The following is an 18,974-nucleotide window of genomic DNA, read 5'->3' as shown; positions in this document are numbered from 1 at the left end:
TACTTCTTTGATCTCAAAAGGTTTTTTTTGTTTCTGCGAGGCATTTCTGTTTATGGTACCTTCTGCAAACTGAGTTTATCTGGCAAATGAGTTCCAGTGTTTACCTGGCCTTGATCAGGTTGAGGAGGCCTCATATCAGTATCAAAATCATATGTAGAATTCTGCTAAGGTTGGAGTCCTGATGAATGCCTCTGTTCTCTGGCACATTTGAAAAAAACAACAACATAGGATAGAGCATTTGCTTAACTGGTTATAAATCTTTTTCTTTGATGAACCATTTTGTGACAATACAGAATGCATGCTCCCATTTTCAGACTACACCCAAGAGAAAGCAATAAGAATGGCGACCTTTTTAAATGTTTTCCATGTTCACAGTGGTTTACTTAAGATTGTCTGATTCATCCAACATTTTATTATAAAAATGCTCAAACATACAGCAAAGCTGAAAGAATTTTACAGTTAATGCCCATGTATATACCAACTTAATTATACCATTAAAATTTTAATATACTTGCTTTAACATATATTTGTCCATCTATTCATTCCTTTATCCATTAGTACACCTTATTTTTTGAAACACTCAAAAGTAAATTGCAGACATCAGTGTGTTTCACAAAAATATTACATTATTTTATTTAAATATTTACAAAAAACTTGCAAGGTAGGTAATTTTAACTTCATTTTGTGGATAAGAAACCCAGCTCTAAGAAATTTTAAGAAAGTTCCTCTAGGCCACATAGTCAGTGATTTATGGGGCAGGGAATTGAGTCTCATTCCATCTAGCACCATGGCCCCTATTTTTTTCACTACACTAAAGAATCTCCCAGAGTAAATTTAAAGTTACTTTGTCAATTCACAAATCAGGAAATGGCAGAGGGGGAATAAAAAGGAGCTCAAACTAAACTGCATTTTAATTGGAAGAAAATAAAACAGCTTAATTATTTACCCAAAAAACATGTAAATAACCCCAAGTGCTTGTGATTTATAATAAATCTTTCTGTTTTGCCTTTGCTTCTCAATACAATTTTTCATTAATTATTTCATTTGAATCTCACAAGTATAGGGAAGTAGAATATATATTACCCTTCTCCCTACTTCTAAAGGAGGAAGTAGGGGCTAAGTGATCACCTCAAAGTTATACCCAATTAGAGAAAGAAAAAGATTGGAATACAAATCCAGTGTTCTAGAAAACCTTGGAGTAGGAAAGCTATGGAGAATATTTCTAAAATGACATATTTACAGGTGTGATTTCTAATCATAATTATTCTTTAACATTTCGGGGGGTTTCCACCCTCTGTCAATGGTGATATGAAATTCTCCACAGTAATTTAAATTTTAAAAATTAATGTTTAGCATTGATTTTATGCCTATATATACATTTATACCACATCATGCTTTAAAGGATATGGAATTATGGTGCAAAGTTTAGAATTTTGAAATTACAAAAAGGTTGGAGAGTTTATCTCACTCTTCTCAGAGACTAATATCTGACGCTGTTCAAATTGCTGATTTTATTACTATTTATAAGCCCATTCTTAGGAGTATGCATCTCACAGTATTAGCCACTTCCAATTTAATGTAATATTTCAAACTACCTTTATACTGCATAGAGGGTAACATTATCTTTTCACTGGGGAATTATAATTTAATGTAGATGCTAATTCGAATTTACTGATATAAAATTTATGAGATTTTACTGTACTGTTATTTACCCCTCATACCTCTCATTCAGAGACAGTGCAAAGTATAAAGGATACAATTTGCTTTTAAACAAATAAATGAAGGGAATATAGCATGACTTTACAGCTTTCTAAGCACTATTTTATCTCATTAGATTCCATTAGCATAGCCTGGAATTAAGAGTTTAGGTCTAGTGGCCAGAGTGCCTGGGTTCAGAGTTAGGCCTGTAACCTTGGCTAAGTTATTTGATCTCTTTGTGCCTCAGTAATCTCATCAGGACTTTATAGGGTGGTGAGTATTAAATGAGTTGATAGGTGTGAAACATTTATAATTCAGCCTGATACACCTAATAAACTCTCAATAAACAATTGCTGCTATAAGTATCATTTCACCATCTCTGTGAGGTGGGTAGATCTGATTATAACAATTTCTATATTATAGATTAGGAACATGAAGCCCAATGAGGTGAAGAAGTTTATCCAAGGCAGACTCAGATTAGAGCAAGTCTATTGGATTTCTCTTTCCATTTATCTGGCATTGTTGCTGGGATTAGTGAGTGAGTGGGAGGTAATGGTACACCGCCCCGCCCCTGACCAACACACACTATTAAGACAGTATATGGGGGTGCACACAAATACTGACCCTTGGTAGGCAGGAAAACACTGAAGTAGGACAGTTATTTTGTTAATTATACTTGGCTTCTGTCTGGGGAAGTGACTTTCCAGTTTTTGCTTTATCCAAATCCTGAACAAAATATGTCTGGTGTGGCAGTGTTAATCTGACTTTTGTTAGAATTTGATTACAATGTTGATGAATGTGAAAGAGAACATACCACCTGTATGTAATATGCATGACAAATTATATTCATGATTTCTGGATTCATTTGCTGATCTCACAAGAGATTTGCCATCATTCTCAAGGTATTTAGAAATTTCTTACTAGTGGTCAGCTATATTCTTCTTTGACTTCTTTTTACAGTAGCAAATAGTCTGGATTGTTACACTAACTATTAAAGCCAGTCGTATTCCAGGCAATGCTGCTACTAAAATCAGATCCAGAGTACTCTAGAGTTGGTCACATTTGGTACCCATGTACCAATAATTTTTCCACTGACTTCTGAAATTTGGACATCTATATAGAGAGAAATAGAAAAAGCTCACATATCAGGAAAAAACAAATGGTCTCCCTTGAATGAGTCAAACATTTCACTGTTACTCATCCATGACACTTCTCCTTAAGGATGTCAAGAGTTTTATGTTGTCCCATTTTCCACTTGAGCAAACACTCTAAAGCCTACAGGTTTGAACACACTGAGTCAGCATGCAGAAGGCTGTCAAGATTTCCCAATCATTAGGTAATGAAGATGTGGCACGTATAATGAAAAACAATAAGGCTCATCCACAATGGCTGTCTCAAGACTCTTTTTTAAATTATCGGCATTTTGCCTGTATTCGCTTTGGCTACACTAGTTCTATCACTGCTCTGAAGAAGTCAAAGCTGCCTAGGCTCCCAGTTCCATACTTGCAATCTGAGTGTTTCCCCCCACCTACTCCTACAGCAATGAATGTAGGTTAACAGACTAACTTGGCCACTCTGTAGCAAAGGCAAGAAAAAACATGAGAAGATGAGAAAAGACTGCCAGCAAAATCTACCTGCCCCCATCTTTCCCATGATTCCAGATTGTCCTCCTCTATTTTATAGAAAAAAATGACTCATATATGAACTTCTAGTGTTTTTATAAAACCTTGAGACTCTGCCAAATAATGTGAATGTGGTTCTCTGAGACATATACTGAAAACTGAGATGGCATACATCACATAGAAATGTCGATGCATTTATGGAGAGGGAGAATATGATTTTCCCCAATAGGTGTGACTACTGGCAAGGATTGTTCATATAGTGTCTTTAGAGAGTGCCTCATTACCTTCTGCAGAATTGTTATCAGGTTACCCCATCAAAGAGTAAATGTCAGATCCTAAGTAAGATACTCCTAGTATGTGTTATTCCAATACACAGTAGTCCCTACTTACTCACAGGTTATACATTCCAGGACTCCTAGTGGATACTTGAAATTGCAGATAGTACTGAACCCTATATGCACTATGATTTTTCCTATACCTACATACATATGATAAAGTTTATTTTTTATTTTTAATTTTTGTGGGCACATAGTAGCTGTATGTATTTATAGGGTACATGAGCTATTCTGATACAGGCATGCAATGCATATTCATCATATCAGGGTAAATGGGGTGTCCATCACTTCAAGCATTTATCCTTTCTTTGTGTTACCAATAACCTAATTACACTCTTAATTATTTTTAAATGGACAATAAATTATCATTGGCTGTAGTCATCCTATTAATTTATAAATTGGACATAGTAAGAGATTAACAAGAATAACAAGTGGCAAAAATAGAGTAATTATAAGAATATGCTGTAATAAAAGTTATGTGAATGTGGTCTCTTACAAAATATCTTACCATATGTAGTATTCTCAGATCGTGGTACCACAGGTAACTGAAACAACAGAAAGTGAAACTGCAAATAAGGGGGACTACTATATTAAGGCATCCTGTCATAGCTGACATGAAAAGATTGGTTAGGTGATTATTATAATCTTTCATAGCTATGATTGTCTAGGATTCTCTGAGAAAATGCATCTACCAGCTTCAAATAGGTGGGCTACTCTACTTAAAAGGACGTGGCTTTTAATATGTAACACACTGTCATTTATTGGAGGTCAAGGTTTATTTTTCAAATATATTTTATTCATACTCATAGATTTCTTCCTGGAAAAGGACTTTCACAGGAGTATATTTCTCGTTTAGCCTAGGAATGAATCACAAAAAATGGCCTATTATACAATAATATTTCACTCATTTAACAAGATTTATTGGGTACCTAGTATGTGCCAAGTACTATTCCAGGCATTTAATACGTAATCATGGATAAAACAAAGATCTACGCTTTTAAATAGCTTACAATATACAAGAGAAAAACAGACTTAAAAATAACCATAATTAGTAAATTTGACAAGATGCACAGTACCCAAAGATAGGGTCAACATAAATACTGGGTTGCTAGGACGTTTCCAGTTTATGCCTGTTGTCCCAGAATAATTATTAATAATGTTCTCTCCACTCCCAATGTGCACTAATTTAGACAGATAGATTAAATAGTCACCCTACTAGTAGGCCACTAGGGTAGCAGGCACCTCAGCCACATCTCTCTCTCTCTCTGTCTTTTTTTTTTTTTTTTGAGACAGGGCCTAGCTCCATCACCCAGGCTGGATTGCAATGGTGCAATCACGGCTCATGCAGCATCTACCTCCCAGACTCAAGTGATCCTCCCACCTCAGCCCCCCAGATACCTGGAATTATAGCTGTGCTCCACCACACTTGGCTCTTTTATTATTATTATTTCATATTTTGAAGATATTGGGTCTCACTGTGTTGTCCAGGCTGGTCTTGAACTTCTGAGCTCAAGAGACCTTCCCATCTCAGCCTCCTGAGTAGCTGGGATTACAGGCACATGCCACTGCACCCAGATAGTCCCAACTCTTAGTGATGTTTTGACAATTCCAAGAAAACCATGGAGAGTCATTTTGCCCAGGATATGGCTGCAGTATCTCCTCCACAATCTGAACTGAGAAAAAGCTTTCTAAAGTCTGAAACTCAGTAAGAACGTTTCTTACGAGTCAAATCACAGGACCTATAAACACGCACAGAAACTGCAATTCCAAGTGAAGGAAAACTATTTTAACCTTCCTCCAGGCTAAACACAAAGAAGAGATTCCATGGAGTCAGAGTTCAGATTGTCTGAATCCCAGGTCTCTGAGCATCCAAGTATGTTTGGGGATGGAGGTGATAGGCAAGAAGGGGAAATTTCTTTGATGAGATTAGGTACATAGAATCCAAAAGCATATTTTTCCTAATATAAAATATGACACACTGATTCTACTACATAAACATATTGCTAAAAGGAGTGAAAGGGCACGCAGTTGTTAGGTAAAAACATAGTAGAGTACTTTAAAAGTTTCACTTACATCTTTAAATATGGAAACAAGTTCAATGGGCCAGAATGCTCCACTGAACATCCAACTACCCAACATTCCAAAAGTGCCCACCAGAATTAGTATGTCAAATGGTGCTGTTTAGAGAGATTTAAGTCACATCTGTTTTCAATAGCCAATATTTAGAAAAAAAGTTGTACTTCTTGGCTTGGCAAAGATTTTATGCTGTTTCATAGACAGGTATGATTATACCACTTATTTATTTAGCCATATCTTTCCTTTTACATAGATCACATGGTTTTTATTATACCAAATAAGTACACATTTGTATTGAACACATTGCAGATTGAAATATAGTACAACCTTTAGATATTCTAAGAAACATAGTGTTAAATATAAGTAGCCTAAAACAGTTACTAATATTGACACAAGTAAAAATTTTAGTTACTGGCCCACAGAATTTTTCATAGTTATCTCAGAGATCGGAGACAAGCATGTTATCTTTAAGAGAAAATAATTATTTATCTCTTCTAAAAATAATCACTTTTTAAAAAAACATAATTTCAGGTTTGTGAATTTTAAACAACAGAACCTTTGCTTGTAATACTGTCTAGTTCCTTAGCCTTAGACACTACAAAGCATTAATTCCCTCACTAATTAGAGCATACTTAATTATTTATATCTTTAACCTATAGAAATAAGGCAATTAAAATTTTTCTTACTTTGTTCACAATGTACAGTCAGAAAATACCAAGAGATGAACAGACTTCAAATCAGTATAAACATGTGATCCATCATCATGAGCATAAGACAGAAGAAGGCAGTCCTGACAACTACATTTAAAGACTGCTGCAATTATGAGAGGCAATCAGCAGATAGAGATTGTGAATGGCTTATATAGGAGATAAGGGACCATGGATTTTGAACTTGTTCCTTACAGTATGTATAAATTACTAGTTAACTTTTTGGTTGTACACTTGTCAGTTCCCCATATCTATACTTCCTGTATATGCAACATGCATGAATTGTGTATGAGTTGTATACTGCTTGAGTTTAGTCATAGCCATTTATTATTTTCAAGAACTATTTGTTCATCTTTGTACTAAGATTCATGTTTTATTATTTGCCAAAGTTAAATCTTTGCTTGAAACGTATTGCAACTAATGCATTTTCCAACCCTGCTCATAACCAGAGATCTGTGACCTTACAGCCACCAGGAATGCTGAACAATCATCTGAGGACATCATTGGGTATCATTGGCAAAGAGGAGAGACGAAGAAAAGGTAAGAAAAAGAAATGAAAGTGAAAGAGGGCAGAAAGAGAGAAACAAAAATAAAGAGAGTTTTCAGGAGGAAAAAATAAAGAGAAGACAGAAAAGGAAGTGTCAGGCAAGGAAGCAAATACAGATGTAATCCAGTTGGGATACCAGGCTTTCATTAGGATATTCTCTCTCTTTTTCTCCTCAGATCCACATTTGTCAGGATGCCAGTTCACCTAATCATATCTGCCATATATTTTCCATCTAAGTCACCTTGACAAGATATCATTAACCTTGTAGCCCCTGTGTGTCTCAGAATCCACTCTTCTCCACACCTACTGGCATGTATATTTATTTTTATGTAAGTATTTCTGCTGGAATTTGTCTATTATTGTACTTTATTCACCCTTCTTCCTTTCTTGCCACTAATAAAATTGCAGTTTCTTGGAAGTTTCAGGTTGAACCTTCATGCCACCTGTTAATATAGATAATTTTTTACGTACCCAGCTTACCTTGACCTGGTTTAATTTGTTTGCTCTCAACAACTCTACTTCAATTTTTAAAAAATGATCACCTTGTTTTGTAATACCATAGCAATAAAGTATGTACTTAATATTATTAGGTTGGTGCCAAAGTAATGGCGATTTTTGCAATTATTTTTAATGGCAAAACAGGAATTACTTTTGCACTAACCTAATATTAGTACAATATTATGAAAATAGACATGCACGTTTTTGGAAAACAGGCATTTTTGTTTATTTATTTTTATTATGGTAACAGACAAGTAATTATTTGGGTATTTAGTAAGAAATAAGATACAAAGGGTTATAAATCATAGATGGAGTCTAATTCTTTATCTAAGTTCTACATGAATTCCCTCTACAAAAATCCATTGGTTTTTGACAGGAGGCTGAGTATCTCTTGATTCAGAATTTATATATCATTATTGTAATTTTTATTGTTATTATTATAAACTGAAGCACTCTACTCTACTTAAACATTTTGGTGATATGTGTTTCAAACCTTCTGGAAACAACCAGCTCTGTCAGAAATATCTTTCTTTCTATTAAGCCAAATTCTATTTTCCTGAAACTTCCAGCCAATATGGAGCAAATTCACTGTGACACACTTAGGAAGTCCTACCATATGGCGAGACTTCAGAAATACAGTAGCATCAAGACTATCAGACTGACAAGTCGTAGGAAGGCAACATTTCAGCTTACACATCCAATATACTATGGGTGTAGTTAATATGGCCTTTCTTCATCTATATCCTTTCTAAGACATTAAGGTTAGCTATAAATTATCTATGTGAAGCCCATAATGGTGGTTACCTACCCAACAACATATTGCCCAGTAAAAACCTTTTTTCTCCCAACAGAGGCTGGGAGTGTTAATTATTGTTATCTCAGCCCATCTAACAGCTAGGAGTGGCCACATGGAACAATTCTAGCCAATGAGACATAAGGGGAAGTTTGCTGGGGCTTCTCAGAAAGTTTCTTCTCTAAAAAAGTAAAGGGCAGCCTTCCTTTGCAGCCCCCTTTCTTCCTGCTTTGCATAGAGCTTTGTCATGATGTGATGCTTGGAATGGCTGCAGTCATCTTGCAACCCTGAGAAAAATCATCCTAATAAACTGGAGGTTCCAGAGTGGAAAGATGGGGGGAAAAATAGGGTCCTTGATAACCTCAGTGAACTAATGAATCAAGCCTGGGACTGCCTAACCTAAGACTTCTTGTTATGTGAGATTTATTAATAAATCTTTGATTAAAATATGTTTAGTTGGGTGTTCTCTTACTTGCAGCCAAAAGTATTCTAACTGACAAACCACGTTAATCAAAGGGACAATAATATGGATCGACTAAAATGCCTTTGAAAAAAATTCTAGGGATATAAAGTAAATATTCTGCATTCTACACATTGGGAACAGTAGCTAGCAACCTGTTAATCTGATGCATGAAACAGGACACAGTTAAACTCAAGAAGGTTAACAATGAATTCTAAATTTTGAATTGATTGTATAAGGGGGAATTCAGTGTGGACTGCAATTAAAGTATAATCAGATATAATAGATATGTGTACTTAAATAATTCATTAAAACTAATCTTTCAATAACAAGAGTGCATCTAGATGAACTAGGATATATTTGTCTGATCTACATATGGCCAAACGTATTTCAAAAGGAGAAAAAGATTACCTTAATTCTGCCACTTGCTAACTGTGTGGCCTTGGGAAAGTTACCTAATCTCTCTGCACTTTAGTTTCCTGTTTTGAAAAGTAGAATTTAAAATAATAATATCACCGTCTTAGGGTTCTTAATGGGGATTAGACAAGTAAAACACTTACCTGGCACATAGTAGGTGCTCCATACTTGTGGCTACTGTTATTATTTATTATTTTATGACATAAAAGTAGTTCAAATAAAAGCTCAGAACAAAATGTGGTCATTTAGGTGAGCAGGACATGATGCAAATTTAGCTTTCATCCTTGAATGAGTTGGAAAAAATCAGGCAAGAAATGTATAGATTGTTCATGGAAGTAGGGGTTAATTTAAAAGTATTAGATTGATGCAAACATAATTGTGGCTTTGCTTTTAAAAGCAATGGAAAAAAACCACAATTACTTTTATACCAGTCTAATAGTTTGGATTTAAGTTCAAAAACATAAAAAAACTAATAATAGTTACCTTTGGGAGGATAGTGACTGAGAGTTGGCAAGAAGGGGACACTGGGGTGCTAATAATGTTCTGGTTCTTGATCTAGGTACTAGTTACATGGGCTCACGCACTGTGTGATGATTTATCTAACTGTGCGTTTATGATACTTTTCTGAATGTAATACTGTAGTAAATAATATTTTTAAAAGGCGGGTTGGGGTGTTCATAGAAATAGCGTAAATCTATTGTAAAATAAAGTCAGATTCTTTATCTTGAAAAAGGCATATTATACTTTACCTATTTATGGACAAAGATAAATTCATAAATAATGAGCCATAAGAAAATGAGATTAATCTGAGGGGTCTTTCCGAGATTTATGAAGATTTCTCAGGACACTGTAATGAGAAACTAAGCTTGTGTTCCTCTCTTCAGAGACTGGACTAAGCTCAGTAAACCTTGACATTATCATCAGGGCCTTAAATGAATTCTTGCTCAGAAAAGGAAAAGATATATGGTGGAGTTAAGTATAAAGACTCCAGAACCCAAGACTTTGGGTTCATATCTCTTGGCTCCCCCATTTACTAGCTGTGTATTTCAGTTTCTCCATCTGTAAAATGAGAATAACAGAGCATATACCTCAGTGGGTTACTGTGATAATAAGATGAGTTATATATATCAACTCATTTTTTATCACAATAACCCAATAAGGTTGTGTATACACATGTACCCAATTTATGTATATGATAAATATATATACATATATATGTATGTATTTACCACAGTGCTTGGCACATAGGTGCTATAAAAGTATTAGCTATTATCATAGATTCTAGGCTCCCCTCCCTTTAAAAACTTTATCCCAAATGTTGAGGGACTCTGGTAGGATTAAGACTCCATCTTGGCCTCCAAACTGTGATTTATCGAAGTGAAAGGCTCATTATGACGGTGGTTGGCAAACGGCTAGAAAATTCTGCATGGAGCAATAGAAACAGATCCACATGAATCAGGCAAGCCAAAGATCATTTGAACATTTGTACTGAAAGGAATAATAGTAAAAAAGTAACACTAATATTTTTAATGATAATAATAACTTGTACATTGGCTCCCATCTCATTTCTTCTTGCCTACTTAAGGACTTTGCTTCAGAAACTCTTCATTTCTCTCCTGCATTAGAATTTTTGGCTTTCCATTGGATCATTCCCATCAACAAATATGCTCTGATTTCCTTAATCTCCAAAACAAACAAAAAATATTTGCCCCATATCTTCCTTCAGCTATTTTTCTTTTCTCTACTCCCATTCACAGCAAAACTCCTCAAAGGAAATGCTCTTTCCAATATTTCTTCCCTATTCTATCTTGAACCCACTTCAGTCAAACTTTTTCCTTACCAATGTGCTCCTGTTATGCAGAGAAATAAAAGTCCAGATTAACTTAGCTGGAGCAGAAACCACTGGAGTCAATAACTGGTAGGAACACCTAAATGGTGATTGACAAATTGCTATAAGCTGAGAATGGACCTGCTTGGGAGTTTAAAAATAAATAAATAAATAAAATCCCGAGTCACATTCTTAGGGGCACTCTCTCACTTTCAATACCTTACTACCAAATCAACAGGGTTGCAGTATAATAATAGTGGATCGCAGCTGTGAGAGCTGCAAGACTCAGACTCTATTTAAGGAGGCTCCAGGAAAACTCCCAACAGGGCAATAAAACCAAGGTCACTAGAGAAAATTATAGCTGTTGGCACCACAACTACAGTAAACACTAAGCACCTAACTCCTAGCCAGATAAACATAAAACCTCACACTCCTTTTATCTGATACATCATGTAAAAAATTATAAAGCATGCTAAAAGGCAGGGAAAATACAGTCTGAAGAGACAAAGCACCAGAACCAGACTCAAATGTGGCAGAGACTTTGGAATTTTCAGACAGGAAATTTAAAATAAGCATGATTAATATGCTAAAGATTTTAATGGAAACGGGACAATATACAGGAATAGATAGGTAATGTTAGCAGAGAGATGGAAACCCTAAGAAAGAATCAAAATGAAATGCTATAAATCAAAACACTGTGACAGGAGTGAAGAATGTCTTTGATGCACTTATTAGTAGACTGAACATGGCTGAGGAAAGAATCTGAGCTAAAAAATATCTCAGTAGAAACTTCCCAAACTGAAATTTAAAGAGAAAAAAAGAATTTAAAAAAGTAGAATACCCAAGAACTGTCGGACAATTAAGAAGCTATGACATATGCATAATGGGAATACCAGAAGGAGAAGAAAGAGAGAAAAGAACAGAATAAATATTTGAAGTGATAATGGCTGATAATTTTCTGTAGTTAATAGCAGACACCAAACCACAGATCCAGGAATCTCAGAGAACACTAAGTAGGATAAATACCAAAAACTCTATACGTAGGTATATAATTTAAACTGCTGAAAATGAATGACAGAAAATCTTGAAAGAAGCCAGAGTGGGGTAGGGGTGGGGTGGAATGGAGTGGGAAAAGCTATTACAGTAATCAAAGAGAGATGGTGATGGTTCAAACTAGGGTGGTGGCAGTGTAGGTGGAGAAAAGTGGTTGGACTTGGGGTATATTTTGAAGATAAAGTTGTAGAATTTCCTGATGGATTGGAAATGAGATATAAGAATAGAGATGAAGAGCATGAAATATTCATTGCCCCCTAGTGTCAGTCTCATGAGGAATTCGTTATCTTAGTCATCTCTTTCAATTTTTACATTCACCTGCTATTTCAGACTTTCACTACTCCATACAAAAATTTTTGTGCAGTAAAACTGGGGTTATGATATAAGAACTGTTCCACTCCCTGGTCCTTACCATTCAGCCCCCACCTATAAACTCTGCATTGGTGTTCATCCTTCACTCTTCCATTCCCATCTCAATGGAAGAGGTGTTTCCCAATCCTAACAAATCCCTTTCTTCCATATGTGTTCCTGATGCCACCCTTTTCTGCCTCTTTGTGGTTCCTTTTCCATTGATTATTCCCCTCTTTTCTAAATCCTCAACCTCTTCTTTTCCATTGGCTCCTTCCCATCAGTATTTAAACATGTTCAAGTATTTTCAGTGACAGAGAGACAGACAGAGACGGGGAGAGGAGAGAGTTATCACTATTTGTCTCTTCTTCATAGCACAGCCAGTTGGAAGAGTAATAATCACTCATTGCTTACACTCACTTATTTTTGCTGAAAATCTTTTAATAAATGCTACAGGGAGAAATTACATGTAACGAGGATGCAGGTACAGTTTACTATTTGCTATGAGCTCCCAAAAGAAAATATTTGTGAGGCTGCCAAAGAAAATGTCCTTGGGCTGCTTCACTTCTTACTACTCCTCAGCCTACTGCATTTTTATTCCATTCCCTTCAGGCCACTGAAATGGAAACTGTATACATCAAGGTTATATATAACTTACTAGTTGCTAAATCCAGCGGGCACTTTTCCAACCTGATCTTCTGTGAACATTTGCAGCCTTTGACACTGGTGACAACTCCCTTCTGGAAACTCTCTGCTCCCTTAGATTCGGTGACATTACTGTCTTCCAGACTTTCCCCATACCTCTATAGACAAATATTTTCAGTCTTTTTCAGGTACTCTTCTTCTTCCATTTAGTCTGTAAACATTGGGACTTCTTAGGACCCTATCATTTGGGTTCTGACCTAAGTTTTTGTACTTTTTGTTGAGTAATCTCACTGTGACTATGTCTTCATCTATACTCTCTATAAAAATATTCTTAAATCTATCTCCAGTGTAGATATCCAACTGCTTAATGAACATCTCTGCTTGGAAATTTCAAAGACACCTAAAATTTTATATGACTGAAACTGAACTAATAATCTTGCCTCCCCAGCTATTCTTTCTCCCATATGCCATGTTTCATTAAATTGCACTCTTAACTATTCATAAAAGCCCAAAATCCAGAGGTCTTCCTCTGCCCTATGATCCCCCTCATCCTCACATGTATTAATAGTTGGTCACCAACTCTCCTCACTTCTACCTCCTAAATAACTCTTGAATTGTATCCTTTTTCTTCCCTACCTCCACTGCTTTATTTCAGAAACTCATCATTATCATTATAATTTACCTAGATAAAAACAACAACTCCTAACTGGTTTTGGCTCTTTCCCTTTTTCATTAGATTTATCTCTCTAGACTGGGTGCAGTAGCTCATGCCTGTAATCCTAACACTTTTTGAGGCCAAGGCAGATGGAACGCTTGACCTCAGAAGTTTGAGAACAGCCTGAGCAACATGGTGAAACCCCATCTCTATGAAAATTACAAAAAATTACCCAGGCACGATGGTGAGTGCCTACAGTCTCAGCTACTTCAGGTGGGGGGACTGAGGTGGGAGGATTGCTTGAGCCTGGGAGGTCAAGGCTGTAGTGAGCGGAGATCATGCCACTGCACTCCAGCCTGGGTGACAAAGTGAGTCCCTGTCTCACACACACACAAAAGATTTATCTTGCTCTTTTTTAAATGAAAGTGAATGCATTTTATTTTTTAAGTAACAAAATATAATTTATAATTAAATGCAGTACTTCTCAGAACCAAGGAGAGTGAATCAAGTATTGGTTTCTGTTGTAATTTTCCCAAAAAAATTGTAAGGCAGTGTAATACACCCATCATTTCACATTTCACTTCTGCAGCACAAGACTATCACTTAGAACATATTTGAAGTTTTTGTTTTCTTCAACTTTTAAGTTCTGGGGTACATGTGCAGGCTGTGCAGGTTTGTTACATAGGTAAACGTGTGTCATGGTTATTTGCTTCACAGATCAACACATCAGCCAGGAATTAAGCCCAGCATTCATTAGCTATTCTTTCTGGTGCTCTCCCTACCCCCATCCCCCACTGACAGGCCCCAGTGTGTGTTGTTTCTTGCTATGTCCATGTGCTCTCATTGTTCAGCTCCCACTTATAAGTGAGAACGTGCAGCCTTTGGTTTTCTCTTCCTGCATTAGTTTGCTGAGTACAACAGCTCCCAGCTCCATCCATATCCCTGCAAAGGACACGATCTTGTTCCTTTTTATGGCTGCATAGTATTCCATGAGTTATCTCTCTAAAACATAAAACGTATCATGTCACTGTTATTTTTAAATTCTTTTGATTATTCTCAGTTGCCTTCAGGATAAATCCAAATATTTTAGCATGGCATACCAAGTCCTTTCAAGATCTAGCTACCGCCTACCTCTTCAGCTTTATCTGTGGCTACTCTTTCTTCATACTCTAAGCATTGAAAACCTTACAGACCCCTGGCATCCTCCTTGCTTTATGTTATCTCCAGACTTTCATAAAAGCTTCTTTTACTACCTGGAATACATATCATTCTCATTTAACATGAATAACTTATATTTCCCACTTAAAACTCAGCACAGGAAGCTTCTTCCAGGAAGCTTTACTTGATCCTTTACTTTGAGATAGATGTTCTTTCTGTTGCTCCTTTGCCACCCTCTGCATATCTCTAGCACAGCACTTACATTGACTTATATCTATATATATGACTGCCTCTCCAACAATACTGAAACCCTTGAAAACCAAGATTTGTCTATTCATTTTATTGTCTCCCTAGTGCCTAGCATTATACCTACCTGGCACATAGAAGGTAATCAAATTTTTTGAATGAATGGTTCAGTAAATGAGAGCCTCACTCCTACCTTCAATTTAATCTGCAAAGTTATAATTCTCCTCCTTTCATACCTTCCCTTTCTCATGAGTCAGACATTTCTCATTTTAGGTTTAATGTCTCTTTTTAAAGACTTATATCTTGAAGGTTTCCATTAACAATAAACTTAAAACTATACACACACACAAACATACACACACTATACACACACCCACACAAATATATATATACTTACACACATACATATATATTTGTAGATGCTTTATGTTATTGAAACACTCATTAATTAAGAGTTCACATATGCTTTTGAAGCTTTAATTCTGAGCAGGGAAGAAATGTTCTTCTTTTTGGTGGAAAATTCACTTATTTCTTTCAAGAACACTCTAAAATGTGTATTTCTTTCAGTTTATTTTTGAACAATGCAAAGAAAGAAATTTAATATTTTCTATGTAAAACAATGTGAATATAACATTTTCTATATCATAATTGATAATTATATAAAACAGGAGACATTAAAATAATTTATTCATGCAAAAGATTTATATAAATTCTAAGTGGCAATATAAAGCAATAATATAAAATAATTCACTTCAGAGGATTGGTCCAAGATGGCCAAATAGGAATAGCTCCAGTCTGCAGTTCCCAGCGTGATCAACGCAGAAGACAGGTGATTTCTGCATTTCCAACTGAGGTACCTGGTTCATCTCCTTGGAACTGGTCAGACAGTGGGTACAGCCCACAGAGGGTGAGCCAAAGCAGGGTGGGGCATCCCCTCACCCGGGAAGTGCAAGGGGTCAGGCGATTTACCTTTCCTAGCCAAGGGAAGCCATGACAGACTGTACTGGGAAAATCGGGACACTGCCACCTAAACACTGTGCTTTTCCAACGGTCTTAGCAAATGGCACACCAGGAGATTATATCCCGCACCTAGCTCAGCGGGTCCCATACCCATGGAGCCTTGGTCACTGCTAGTCTGAGATTGAACTGCGAGGTGGCAAGCCTGGCTGAGGGAGGGGTGTCCACCATTGCTGAGGCTTGAGTAGGTATACAAAGAGGCCAGGAAGCTCGAACTGGGTGGAGCCCACCGCAGCTCAACAAGGTCTACCTGCCTTTGAAGACCCCATCTCTAAGGGCAGGGCATAGCTGAACAAATGGCAGCAGAAACTTCTGCCAACTTAAATGTCCCTGTCTGACAGCTCTGAAGAGAGCAGTGGTTCTCCCAGCATGGTATTTGAGCTCTGAGAATGGACAGACTGCCTCCTCATGTGGGTCCTGACCCTCATGTAGCCTAACTTGGAGACAACTCCCAGTAGGGGCCGACTGACAGTTCATACAGCTGGGTGCCCCTCTGAGACAAAGCTTCCAGAGAAAGTATCAGGCTGCAATATTTGCTGTTTTGCAGCCTTCGCTGGTGATACCCAGGCAAACAGCATCTGGAGTGGACCTCCAGCAAACTCCAACAGACCTGCAGCTGAGGGACCTGACTGTTAGAAGGAAAACTAAAAAACAGAAAGGAATAGCATCAACATCAAGAAAAAGGATATCCACACCAAAACTCCATCTGTAGGTCACCATCATCAAAGACCAAACGTAGATAAAACCAGAAAAATGGGGAGAAACCAGAGTAGAAAAGCTGAAAATTCTAAAAACCAGAGCGCCCCTTCTCGTCCAAAGGATTGCAGCTCCTTGCCAGTGACAGAACAAAGCTGGAAGGAGAATGACTTTGACGAGTTGACAGAAGTAGGCTTCAGAAAGTCGGTAATAACAAACTTCTCCGAGTTAAAGGAGGCTGTTCGAACCCATCGCAAGGAAGCTAAAAACCTTGGAAAAAGATTAGATGAAGGACTAACTAGAATAAGCAGCATAAAGAAGACCTTAAGTGACCTGATGGAGCTGAAAACCATGGCATGAGAACTACGTGATGCATGAACAAGATTCAATATCCGATTTGATCAAGTGGAAGAAAGGGTATCAGTGACTGAAGACCAAATTAATGAAATGAAGTGAGAAGAGAAGTTTAGAGAAAAAAGAGTAAAAAGAAATGAACAAAACCTCCAAGAAATATGGGACTAGGTGAAAAGACCAAATCTACATTTGATTGGTGTACTGAAAGTGAGAGGGACAATGGAACCAAGCTGGAAAACACTCTTCAGGATGTTATCCAGGAGAACTTCCCCAACCTAGCAAGGCCTGCCAACATTCAAATTCAGGAAATACAGAGAATGCCACAAAGATACTCCTTGAGAAGAGCAACCCCAAGACACATAATTGTCAGGTCCACCAAGGTTGAAATGAAGGAAAAAATGTTAAGGGCAGCCAGAGAGAAAGGTCGGGTTACCCACAAAGGGAAGCCCATCAGACTAACAGCGGATCTCTCAGCAGAAACTCTACAAGCCAGAAGAGAGTGGGGGCCTATATTCAATATTCTTAAAGAAAAGAATTTGCAACCCAGAATTTCATATCCAGCCAAAATAGGCTTCATAAGTGAAGGAGAAATAAAATCCTTTACAGACAAGCAAATGATGAGAGATTTTGTCACCACCAGGCCTGCCTTACAAGAGCTCTTGAAGGAAGCACTAAACATGGAAAGGGAGAACTGGTACCAGCCACTGCAAAAACATACCAAATTATAAAGACCATTGAAGCTAGGAAAAAAACACATCAACTAATGGGCAAAATAATCAGCTAACATCATAATGACAGGATCAAATTCACCCATAAAAAAATTAACTTTAAATGTAAATGGACTAAATAGTCCAAGTAAAAGACACAGACTGGCAAATTGGATAAAGAGTCAAGACCCATCAGTTTGCTGTATTCAGGAGACACATCTCACATGCAGAGACACACATAGGCTCAAAATAAAGGAATGGAGGAAGATCTAGCAAGCAAACGGAAAGCAAAAAAAAATAAATAAAAATAAAAAAGCAGGGGTTGCAATCTTAGTCTCTGATAAAACAGGCTTTAAACCAACAAAGCTCAAAAGAGACAAAGAAGGCCATTGCATGATGATAAGGGGATCAATTCAACAAGAAGAGCTAACTATCCTAAAAATATATGCAACCAATATAGGAGCACCCAGATTCATAAAGCAAGTCCTTAGAGACCTACAAAGAGATTTACACCCCTACACAATAATGATAGACTTTAACACCCCACTGTCAACATTAGACAGATCAACAAGACAGAAGGTTAATAAAGATATCCAGGACTTGAACTCAGTTTTGCACCAAACTGACCTAATAGACATCTACAGAACTCTCCACCCCAAATCAACAAAATATGCATTCTTCTCAGCACATCACACTTATTCCAAAACTGACCACACAGTTGGAAGTAAAGCACTCCTCAGCAAATGTACAAGAACAGAAATCACAACAAATTGTCTCTGAGACCACAGTGCAATCAAATTAGAACTCAGGATTAAGAAACTCACTCAAACCTGCACAACTGCATGGAAATTGAGCAATCTGCTCCTAAATGACTACTGAGTAAATAACAAAATGAAGGCAGAGAAAAAGATGTTCTTTGAAACCAATGAGAACAAAGACATAACATACCAGAGTCTCTGGGACACATTTAAAGCAGTGTGTAGAGGGAAATTTATAACACTAAATGCCCACAAGAGAAAGCAGGAAAGATCTAAAATCGACACCCTAACATCACAATTAAAAGAACTAGAGAAGCAAGAGCAAACAAATTCAAAAGCTAGCACAAGGTAAGAAA

General features: G+C 36.9%; 1 protein-coding gene across 1 annotated transcript in view; it reads left to right on the top strand.

Moving 5' to 3' along the window:
- The first annotated feature begins 3,000 nt into the window (after window positions 1-3,000).
- The window catches only part of SATL1 (spermidine/spermine N1-acetyl transferase-like 1), a 64,268-nt gene continuing 48,294 nt past the window's right edge, over window positions 3,001-18,974 (top strand). Inside the window, exons 1-2 of the mRNA XM_011927272.1 lie at window positions 3,001-3,246; window positions 6,828-6,978. Of these exons, the coding sequence (XP_011782662.1) occupies window positions 3,001-3,246; window positions 6,828-6,978 (397 nt within the window). The remainder of the gene's footprint in view (window positions 3,247-6,827; window positions 6,979-18,974) is intronic.

Source organism: Colobus angolensis, unplaced genomic scaffold (assembly GCF_000951035.1).
Source record: "Colobus angolensis palliatus isolate OR3802 unplaced genomic scaffold, Cang.pa_1.0 Scaffold705, whole genome shotgun sequence".
Classification (NCBI taxonomy): Eukaryota; Metazoa; Chordata; class Mammalia; order Primates; family Cercopithecidae; genus Colobus; species Colobus angolensis.
The sequence above is the reverse complement of the archived record's forward strand: the minus strand, read 5'-3'. Positions and strand labels throughout refer to the sequence as shown.